The sequence below is a fragment of the Schistocerca nitens genome, chromosome 5 (assembly GCF_023898315.1).
Source record: "Schistocerca nitens isolate TAMUIC-IGC-003100 chromosome 5, iqSchNite1.1, whole genome shotgun sequence".
In the NCBI taxonomy this organism is placed as follows: domain Eukaryota; kingdom Metazoa; phylum Arthropoda; class Insecta; order Orthoptera; family Acrididae; genus Schistocerca; species Schistocerca nitens.
The window spans coordinates 281,725,233-281,737,379 of NC_064618.1; the positions used below are offsets into that span (position 1 = coordinate 281,725,233).

Genomic DNA, 12,147 nt, shown 5'->3' on the forward strand with positions numbered 1-12,147 from the left:
CAGTCCTACATCTTAAAATTCCCATTAACTCATTATGCCTAAATTTGGTCCTAAAATTTAATACATTTTTTATCTGAACCATGTACTGCCCCCACTGGTTTCATTTAGAAATTATTGAGAAAAGAAATGGTGCAAACTCAACTATACTTTGCAACAGCTTACGATATCCTTACTTCCACTACCAATGGTCTTCTCAGTATGGCCACTGGGAAAAAACACGCATGCCACAATCTCCTACAGTCATCTACCGCAATCTTTGTGCCGAATGTTGCTTTGAAAGCAGTAAATGACTGCTACAATGTACTACATTCGTAGACGTACCTCAGTGTACCATCAGATGTCCCTATCATCGGTGGTTTCATGCTAAACACGCTGGTACTTTAAAAAATTTGATAGAGTTGTGGTTCCAGGCAGAATCCACCGGTACGCAAAGGGTTAAATGGCAAGCTGGTCGTAGACTATGTATTGTAAGGCCTTGGAGAGCTGCAAGAAAGGGAATTGGTCGGTAATCAAATGGTACTGTGGCAATGTCATTCTTGGGTAGTGGCCCGACAAGTCCCTGTCTCCGTGCCTCAGGGAAGACACTTGTGGTTAAGGGGTGGTTGAAGACATGCGTTGCAATGGGCAGTATTGGGCCAACAGCAAGCTTCATCATTTGAACTGTGATGCCATCTTGTCCAGATGCTGGTCTAATAAACATAGTCCGCAGCTCGTGGTCGTGCGGTAGCGTTCTCGCTTCCCGCGCCCGGGTTCCCGGGTTCGATTCCCGGCGGGGTCAGGGATTTTCTCCGCCTCGTGATGACTGGGTGTTGTGTGATGTCCTTAGGTTAGTTAGGTTTAAGTAGTTCTAAGTTCCAGGGGACTGTTGACCATAGATGTTAAGTCCCATAGTGCTCAGAGCCATTTGAACCATTTTTTGATAAACATAATGTTTTTTGACGGTATTGCCTGTAAAATGCTTAAAACAGAACATTTTGAAGCTGCTGTTATTTATCGCTATGAAATATTCAGTGAGCCTCCGCTTCGTTTGTGATTCATTTGTGGTTCTAGGTAATGTGAAGTACCAGTTCAGCTCCTCGGCTGGAACAATGGGATTAGGTGTAGCTTTTACTTTGCCTACACTAAGATGCCAAAGGCTTTTCCATAGGACAGCTGGTCTGTGTGTGTTGTCAATTAATGTGTGGACCTGCCTGAGTATGGCAATTCTCACAGGTTGACTGATTCTGTTTCGCTTCTGCTTGTAAGCAGTATGATTTTCAGGAGTAGTTCGTAATTTGTACACCCGATATGCAGCGTCTCTACATCTATAGCTACATCTGAATGGTTTCGCTGCACATCATAATTAAATACCTGACAGAGGGCTCATCAAATCACCTTCAAGCTATTTCTCTACCGTTCCACAATCGAACAGGTCGCCGGAAAAGCGAACACCTAGATCGTTCTGTGGGAGCTCTGGTTTCTCTTATTTTATGATGACGACAGTTTCTCCCTTTGTAGGTGGACGCCATAAAAGTATTTTCACACTCTGAGAAGAAAGCTGTTGATTGAAATTTTACGAGAAGATCCTGCTCCAAGGAAAAATGGCTTTGTTTTAACGATTGACACCCCAGTTCGTGTATCATATCCGTGGCACTCTCTACCCTATTTTGCGATATTACAATTAGAACTGCCATTCTTTGAAGTTTTTCGATGTCCTCCGTCAATCCTGTGTGATACGAATCCCACATCTCATAGCAATACTCCAGAAGAGGGAGGACAAGCATAGTGGCAGCAGTTTCTTCAGTAGATCCGTTGCATTTTCTAAGTGTACTGCCAGTTAATTATAGTCTTTGACTTGCTTTTCCCACGACATTATCTATGTGATATTTCCAATTTAAGTCATTCGTAACAGTAATCCCTAAGTATTTAGTTGAATTTACAGCCTTTAGGTTTGTGTGATTTATCGTGTAACCGAAATTTAGCGGATTCCTTTCGTTATTCATGTAGATGACTTCACATTATTCATTATTTAGAGTGAAATATTAGAGAATGGTAGCAACTTCCGAGTAATTCTTACATGGCCCTTATCAGAAAGTGTGTTGGAAATATCTGCATGGTATTCCATTCAAAAAACACTTAACTTGGTTCCAGAGATAGCCAATGCATACACAATTCCCGCTGTTCCTATACAATAAAACAAAAAATAAAGTATCTTGATTAATTACCACTTTTTAATAGAGAGGGTGTACGCACGTAGAGTTCGAGGAATATGAAAACATACCGTATGTATCATCCGTTAAGGCTGATTGTACTCAATTGTGACTTGTCTAGTGTTTAAAAGAAATTAAAAACGGGCTATACAACACAGATATAGTGAAATTTAGAAGATAATTTGACAAAACGTGACGTAGAGATTTCGAAATTTTATCCGAGAAGCTAAAGGTTTATTCAGGATATCTTTGTTGTACCTATTCATAGTTCATAGACAACGGAAAAAGTGGCTTCGAAATCGTAAACGTGAAGCCATAAGTAACGATGTTTTGTGATCCCGTGCAAACGGAACAATCTGATCTGTCATTCTATTTTTAATAATTGGGCTAGGTTTGAACTGCAAATTTTGGATTTACATTACTTTTACTGCTGTCCCTCCCGTCTAGGCTCTATTCTGGTCAACGAAGGTGGAGTCGCCTTGGTATATCCATATCAGAAGTCTTCATCCAGAATGCTCGTGAAAGTTGTATGTTTCCTTTAAGTCATTGATCACATATGGTTTTTCCTTCCACACTATTTAAATAGCATTATCTGCAAATTGTTGAAGACACTCTTAGCAGTCTATAACAGCACGAGTTTTATATGTGAGGCGTTTGAACAGACTCAATTTTTGCTGTCGGATACGTCCCTATGTGAACGACGTAATCAAAGTCCACTTCATTACCAATGTGTTTTAAATATGGGAACCCTTCCACCGCCTGTTAAAAACATATATTTCGCAGCTGAATGTTATTGAGATTTTTTATTCATTAATAAATACAAGGTTTTTTATCTTATTCCACTGTAAAAGGACATTAACAAATTATTTCGGTTTTTAGCTTTACATTTTTCTCCCAAAGTCCTTCAGATAGGGGTATCTTAAACTAAATGGATGATTCGTTCTCCATAGAGTCAGTAACGTTATCCGCGCTATCAGATCGCTTAGCAACATATTGTGGACTTTTTGGAACTTTCTATGTGTACGCTAAACCCTCTGAGAATCGCATCAATTGCAATTGTCAATTTCGGGTCACGGCATTTGTGTAGTTATTTAAATCATGGGAGATACACACCTCGTCGTAAGTTTGGTACTCCGTGAACGATATGCGGGACTCGGGGCGCCGAGGCAGTGCCTTGTGTTGCGTCAAATTCCGCTCCTTCTGGACCACCCTGAAAACCAACCACATCATCATTACAGCACACACACTTGACATGGACGAAACTTTCCACTGCTCACACCACTATCATCATCAGTCATTTGACATTCACTGATGGATAAAGGCTTTGGAAAGAGTTTTCCATCCATTACGGGCATCCAAATAATATAGGTTGAACACCGTCTTTTGCGACTCTAATGCAATGTCTTATTTAAACCACGTGCGTTTCACTTTATGTCGATGAATTTCCAGTAGCCGGATGTTTGTTTCCTTCTGCACATTTAGAATGAAGCAGGAAACAAAATATCCAACCACTGAAGACGTTTTAAATAAAGTGAAATGCATACAGTAGCAAAGGATCGCCTGTGACCTACACTGAAGCGCAAAAAAAAAAAAAAAAAAAACAGGTATGGGCATGCGTATTCAAATACAGAGATACGTAAACAGGCAGAATACAGTCCTGCGGTCGGCAACGCCTGTATAAAACGACAAGTGTCTGCCGCAGTTGTTACATCAGGTACTGCTACTACAGTGGCGGGTTATCAAGATTTAAGTGAGTTTCACGGTGGCGTTATAGTCGGCGCACGATCTATGCGACACAGCATCTCCGAGGTAGCGATGAAGTAGAGATTTCTCGTACGACCATTTCACGAGTGTACCGTGAATATAAGGAATCCGGTAAAACATCAAACGTCCGACATCGCTGCGGCCGGAAAGAGAATCGTTCAACGTGACAGAAGTACAAACCTGCCGACTCAGATTGCTGCAGATTTCAATGCTGGGCCATCAACAAGTGTCAGCGCACGAAACATTCAACGAAACATAATCGATATGGGCTTTCGGAGCCGAAGGCCCGCCCGTGTAACCTTGATGACTTCACAACACTAAGCTTCACGCCTCTCGTGGGCCCGTCAACAAATACATTGGACTGTTGATGACTTGAAACATTTTGCCCGGTCGAACGAGTCTCGTTTCAAATTGTATCCAGTGGATGGACGTGTTCGGGTGTGGAGACAACCTCATGAATCCATGGACCCTGCATGTCAGCAGGCGGCTGTTCAGTATGGTGGAGGCTCTGTAATGGTGTGGAACGTGTGCAGTTGCAGTGATATTGGACCGCTGATATGCCTACATACGGCTCTGACCGGTGACACGTACGTAAGCATCCTGCCTGATCACCTGCATTCATTCATGTCCATTGTGCATTCCGACGGACTTAGTGAATTCCAGCGGGACAATGTGACACCTCACACGTTCATAATTGCTACAGAGTGGCTCCAGGAACACTCTTCTGAGTTGAAACAATTCCGCTGGCCACTAGACTCCACAGACATGAACATTATTGAGCATATCTGGAATGCCTTGCAACGTGCTCTTCAGAAGAGATATCCTCCCCCTAGTACTCTTGCGAATTTATGGACAGCCCTGCAGGATTCATGGTGTCAGTTCCCTCCAGCACTACTTCAGACGTTAATAGAGTCCACGGCATGTTGTGTTGCGGCACTTCTGCGTGACCGCAGGGGCCCTACACAATATTAGGCAGGTGTACCAATTTCTTTGGCTCTTAGTGTATATTACTTGTATAACTGCGACTGAGGAAAACAGGCCTAAAAACAAAAACAACATACACGCGCATCAATGTTCTCAGTGCATGTTTTATGAAGTAAACTACTCATCCGTCATCTCCGTCGTTTAAGACCTTCTCTCCAGCAAAGTACATCTTTCGTCCACCTACCGTCCATACGCTTGATTCGCTCACTTCCATTTTATTTTAGTTAATCATCCAGTCTTTTAGCATGACACATTTGTTTAAGAATTTAAATAATTTCCACGTTACATCGCTCAACTACTCGCTGAGGAACGTTTTGTTTATGAATAGTTTTTATGTTGAGATTCCATTTCTTACTTCCAAAGCCATTTTATGCTTTCCTTCACAGTCACACAGAAACCTTAGTTTGGAAAACCATTAATAATTTTATATATCTGTAAGATGGTATCTGTTCTTTCGGACATGTCCGAAAGAACAGATACCATCGGTGACCATGCAGCTCGTTAGAATGAAATTGCAATGAAATGAACACCCTTAGCTGCTTACAGGCGTTGACATACGACAACGGGGACAAATGAAAATGGGTGCCCCGACCGGGACTCCAACCCGGGATCTCCTGCTTACATGGCGGACGCTCTATCCATCTAGGCCACCAAGGACAGAGGATAGCGCGACTGCGGGGATTTATCTCTGGCACGCCTGCCGCGAAACTCACATACTCAACGTATTGTCCCGCACTACATTCGTAGTGCCCCCGCCACTTATACTCTTTGCTCGCGTCGCGTTGCCGATTCCCGTAAGAGTTCGGGCACTGTTTGTGTATTCGCGCAGAAGAAGAAGATGGTCAAGTGGCCGGTGAGCCTCTTAAAATTTTTTTTGTTTTTCCCCACTTGCAGACGAAAATACGAGGGCATGCTGAAAATTCTTATGGCCTTTTAAGTATAACAAACGTTATTAGCAATCTACATCTTTCTTGTTCACGTCTGAATATTTATTCCTCAACATAGTCACCCTGTCAACGAACACATTTCTGCCAATAAGAGAACAGTTTGTTGATACCATTGCTGTAGAATGTCTGACTTCGTTCCCGGAGCCACAACCTCACCTTTCCTTGCACCGCTTAATCACTGTCAAAGTGAAGTGGCCGAAGGCGTTCTTTAAGTTTTGAAAAACATGAACGTTGGATGGGGCCAAGTCGGGACTGTGTGGAGGATGATCGACGACAGTGGACCCAAGGCGTCGTATTGTTGCAGATGTCGCGACGCACGTCTGTGGCCTGACACTGTCACGCTGAAGGAGAGGGTGCTCCATGTGTGGCCGAACTCTTCGAATCCGAAACTCGATTACAGCACGCTCTCTCTCACTCACCGGCATAGTTGCTTTGCACATTGCCGTATTACACGCAACAGTTGGGAGCCCTCTAGCGACAAAGAACTGCAAATACGTAGACACGAAGAATAAAGACGTAGAATATTAATGTTGTTTGTTTTATTTAAAAAGTTGCAAGAGTTCTCACATAAAAAATAAGGGGCATTAATTTTCAGCACGCCGTCGTATATACTAGTACAAATACTTTTGCATATTGTTCCATGTAGCCTATCTATTGTAGTTTGCTAAAACCCCTAATCTTATATTTAATAGATACCTCGTTGCATTTGAGATTTTCTTTTATTTTGATTTTACCGTAACTGCAAAATTTTTGGCTGTTTTACATGAGTACCTTAGTTTAAGAATACAGGGTGCTTTTCTTACTCAATATTATGTAAAAACCAATACCTATTTCTTTCAGGCACTGTTTATAATGTATAGGTTTTGCAGATTTTTTGTTGATATCAGGTAATGCAGCACACTTTCTAAACAAATTAAAAGTATTTTGAATATTTTTGAAACTGCTTAGAGTTATTAAAAAATTACAAAGAAATTTACGCAATTTTTTTTAAAATGCTTCCTCAAATTGAGGTACCATTTAATCCAATGTTGTACTTTTGAAGGAGACCAAACATTTACCAGATATGCATGACATGATGGCTGAGATACTAGACCTATTTAATTCCACCTATCATGCATATAAAAATATCACATCTTACATTTTAATTTTTATAATTTTTTCCTAATAAAAATGTTATTTTTTCTATAATTTAGTTGATTCTGCAATAAAGCTTAGGTCTACTACATATACATACATGGACTATATACATACATGGACTATTGCAAGTTACAGAAAAAGATTACAGCTATGATTTATAAACTTTAGGAGATATTTGCACCTCGTTTCTGAAAAGTACAACTTGCGGGAAATTGCAAATGAAGATATGAGTCCAATTAAACTGTGCCTCAGCTGAAGCAAGTCTTCATACTGCAGCATTTCTTCACCTTCAGGCTTCCTCTTGGCACTTCTTTTGGCACTAATTGCTTCTATGGTAACCTGAAGAGCGAATCTTTCAGCTTCATCCACCCTTTGTCTGTCACACGCAAGCAATTGATCTTCTGTATTAGAGCCACATTTTATGCCTAAATTTCTCAGGACTTCCAACCTTCCTATCACACCAGCACTGAAACATATGATTCCATCTATCACATCATCTTTTAATGTATTTAGTCCTACAAAAACGTTCTTGGGTAATCTTTTCCATATGCAATGGTTGAAACTTTCAGGTGTATTCTGAGTGCCTTCATGAAGACATTTACGAAGCAAAACAGGGTCACTCAGGTGCCTAAGAATTGGTTTTATTTCATTCATAACAGGCTCAGGAAGAGAATTCTTATGATGGTGTATTTGATTACTTTCTTTGGTTTTTGGTAACCACACCAAGAATCTGCTCCTTTAGGGCAAAGACCGTGAACTGGGTGGTCATCTGTGGACAACTTATGAAAGTAGGTGTCCCACAGAGCTTTTCCCATTGCTGTGACATCATTCAGAGGTGCAGTACGTCTAATGGCCAGTCCATAATAACTCTGAAGAAGGTCTGTTTCAGTTTCTGTCAATCTGCCTCGGCCAGACAGAAATTTTTCATCACATAGCACCTTTCCTTTCTCTTCGTAGGTTCCTCGATCTAGCACCCACCCTCTTTTGCACATGTCCTCAATACTCCAGTTGTGTTACCAAGGTATCACCATAAACATTGAACTCATTAATTTTATTGAAAGCTTTAGAGTCCCCATCGCCTAGGTACTTCGTATATCTAACGACCTCTTAAATTTTTCTTAGAGGTCCCTCACTCTCCATAACTCCACTGTACCCATCATAATTCTTAGAACACTGCTGTTCAATATGTCCTTCAGTGTTACCATGTCAGGTGTGGCAGTACTTAGATAAGCACTCAACACCAACAACTTTTCCATTCTCCAGAGAAGTAGCACTTGCAACACCATTGAAGGGACGATCTCCTCGACGTGGCAATGTCCCATGAAGTGCAACAGGAATGTCCCTGGTTCCACTAATATTTACAGTTTATTCTACTGCACGTTTCATAGATGCTTTAGACTCAACCGTCAAGGCACCTAAAAGTATTTTTATCTACTTGCTGAACCTGTTGGGAGGAGGAGGAAGGTCCATCAAACCACAAAACGTTTGAGCAGCCTTTTTTTCCTTTTCCATTGCACGCTTTGCATACACTAACTTCAAATGAATTATGCACAATGTTCGAAGTCATTTTCTTATTGCAGTATCTATACAGAACAACTAATTTTGACGCTAAACCCTTCCTGCTACTTTGTTCAGTTACTTCCAGACAGCCTACACCATAACATTGTTTACATATCGCCACTTCCTTTATCAAAGAAGATAAGATGCCCACATCAACAACAACAAATCCACTACAAACAGCGTCATTGTTAACACAAAAATTTGAATCACTATGAGGGGAGTCATGTGGGAGTTTCTTCCCAGAAGAACTGATACATAGGTTACTTTCAACAGTGTGGCTTGCTTCGTTTGTGAACTGGTTACCACGGAATTTCCTTTTTTTTTAAATTTCTTGATGCGTGGCATAGTTCGCATTTATCGCACACTAAAAGATATGTACTTCGACAAATATATGTAGCATCTGGGCAACAAACATTCAGTAACACATGAAGAAACTGCTTCAGCAAAACAAAAGTATTAGTAGCAAAGATAATCATTTACAGACACTAGAAACCTGCACTGTTACCAACATACACAATGAATCATATGTAAAGTCACTGGAAACAGGAAGTTCACCGTGCTTTTCGAAATAATACTGGTTTCTGTAACAGAAATGAAGGGAGCGTGGCAGCATACATGGCCGTAACTTTAAAATCTGGTATATGTAGCTCATCTTTCATTTGAAACCCTATAATGTATATATCAATGTAATCAAGAAAGACTATAGAATTTAATAAAGTCATAAAAAATTTCCATTTTTCCACCATTTATAAGTTCTCTGTATCCTTACTAAGTTTTCATTTTGTCTATGTTTGTACGTTTATCTTCCAAGATTTCGTTACCTCTCTGTCTTTGGATAATTTTGGATTCTTTTGATTTATTTCCTGAAGAACCTGTTTCATTCTAGCTTTATACTTTTTTTAAAATGTGCATCTTACAAATTTATGATTACCTACAATCAGAAAGTAGTTTAGGTGTATCATAGCATATATATCATCGTTATTTAATAAAATGTGGTGAACTTAATTTGTTGTTCCATTTGGTCTTCACCAAGTTCATTTTCTATTTCTTTCTTTCTGAAAGAAAGCGTAAAGGACAAATTGTTTCAGCAAATTCTTCTAACTTAGATATCGTGCCCAAGGTTTTCCATTGAAGAATCGTCCTTTACATCCTCCTTTCCCAATTAAATTTACAATCAATATCCTGTACTTAGATTTTCTGTTTCTCCTCCGTTTCTGTAATTCTTCGTAGAGATTCAAATAACTGTGTAGCTGAAGCTTGCATCCCTGTTCAAATCCTTAATCTGATCGATCCTTATCTTTCACAAATAATACCTAACACTATAACGCATATGCCTTGCCTTTCCTTTCACATCCGATTACATTTCACACGCAAATCATTAAATATGCCATCGAATACATACAAACTATAAGAAAGCGAATTGTTTCGTTGTTTGTTCTGTACCAGCACATTCCTTCATCTCTTCGGCTCCACTCGCTCTTAAGCCTTTGCTAGTGCAACTTCTGAATAATGAAGTTCGTTACATCATATGTTGTTTCCTTTCAATGCTTTCCCCGACTTTCTGACAATGTTTTCTCCACGTAACACGGAGCTCCAAGCTCCATCCCTCCCGCTCTGTAACGCTCGTTTACCTTCGGACAACTATTCAAACTTCCTTCTCCAAACTACTTTTCTACGGAACGCGTCCTTGATCTGAGTGCAGTGTATCGTCATCGTCTTCATCGTACGTTAGCACTATGTAAGAGTGATATAATCAACATCGATGGTCACAGGCGTTTTTCAGTCTCTTCAACATCAATACTCAGTAACTGAAAATATAAATAATTTATTCTTTATAAACTGAATGGTAAACAGTGTTATTATCAAATGTGTCCAAGCGGATAAAGGAATTTATACTTGCGGCACACGCTCTTCCACAATGGTGAAGGAAATGAATGAAAATGGAGAAAATAAGTAGAAGCATATCTAGTGTGAGAAACGCACGAAAAAACGGTTTATTTGCCAGAAAAACCACGATTTAGCTACATCACAGGTGTATAAAGCGATAGTTAACTTCCTGAGAAATGAAATTAGTGTTACAAAGACAGCCATTTATGTAATTCACGTCTTCACAACCCTGACCGAGTTAGGTATGTATAAGTTTTCTGCTGTAGAGGCTATATATGGGGACTGTGAATGTCTTGAATTTGAAAATTAGAATGTATGTTGACATACAAGATGACTAAACCACCATTGTTATTGTTATCTTTGTATCAAGATGTAAAATTGTGCTAAATATACAAGCTTTCCTGGTGAGACCAAATTCTGTTACCTTGGATGCAGAGATAAACTAAAAGAAAATTTCCATATTTTTCAGATGATTGAAATTACATTGTTGAACTGTCTGTGTCGCCACTTAATGTTGTTTTCCGTTATCAGAATGACTTTCATCGGGAAAGATACGTCGCTATACATATACAACCAAACATTATACTGAGGAGACTGTTGAAGTTTCTGCTTCCATCCTTTGGAGACAGTCGAATGGATGCAGTTTCTCAGAGTTCAAAGGGTTACTAGAGCATTTTCCACAATGTTATTCGTGCATGCTACCTAAAACAATGTAAATAAAAAAACGACTAGTATACATGGAAAGCAAACAAATGAGGGTATTTATAATCTAGAAATTTATCCTTTATTTCCCACTTTTATTCTGTACCACCAAAAAACACTTACTATCTGTAGCACACTGAACTACGATAACAATAAGTCAATATTGCCAGAAGTGCAAGTATCTGTATCCTCTTGTGTTGCTCAGGAACGTGTGATAGGACTGTTAAGAGTCCACGATATTTATAAATGACATGGCAGGTAAGGACTACAGCTTTCTGTTCAAAATGGTTCAAATGGCTCTGAGCACTATGGAACTTAACTGCTGAGGTCATCAGTCCCCTAGAACTACTTAAACGTAACTAACCTAAGGACAACACACACATCCATGCCCGAGTCAGGATTCGAACCTGCGACCGTAGCGGTCGCGCAACTCCAGACTGTAGCGCCTAGAACCGCTCGGCCACTCCGGCCGGCGTACAGCTCTCTGTGTTTATTCGCAGACGACGATGTTCTGTAGGAAAGAGCCTACCACTGAAAAATTATTTGGTACTACAGGTGATCAGAACTTGGTGCGCAGCCAACGTTCAAAGAAAAAACAGGAATTATTGTTTTTAAGGAAGAATTTTATTTATTCGTCTACATCAATGTTGCCACCTTAAAAATAGTCCACTTTAGATATTCTACACATTTATAAGCGAAACACTTATGGATCTCGATCTGTAAGGTAACTTTTAACTCTCTCAGTGATGCATTTTTACCCTCATCTATGTTTTTAAAATGATGCCCCTTTAAGATTTTTTTTTTTATTTTTGCGTACAGACCAATGTGAAATGGTACCAAACTGGGCGACCAGGTGACTGGGGCGTCATTACGGTATTGTTTTTGGTGGTGCCAAAATCGCAAATTGCTTCAACACAAATCTCCTTGTTTCTTTCTAGTTGTTTCACGGCGTTGAACATGTAAGTAGAACTCCACAC

General features: G+C 40.0%; 1 protein-coding gene across 1 annotated transcript in view; it reads right to left on the reverse strand.

Annotated features, from left to right (window-relative positions):
- Nucleotides 1-12,147, reverse strand: part of LOC126260012 (carboxypeptidase B-like) — an 83,119-nt gene that overhangs the window by 35,336 nt on the left and 35,636 nt on the right. The window contains exon 3 of the mRNA XM_049957172.1: nt 3,303-3,399. Coding sequence (XP_049813129.1) covers nt 3,303-3,399 — 97 coding nt within the window. The remainder of the gene's footprint in view (nt 1-3,302; nt 3,400-12,147) is intronic.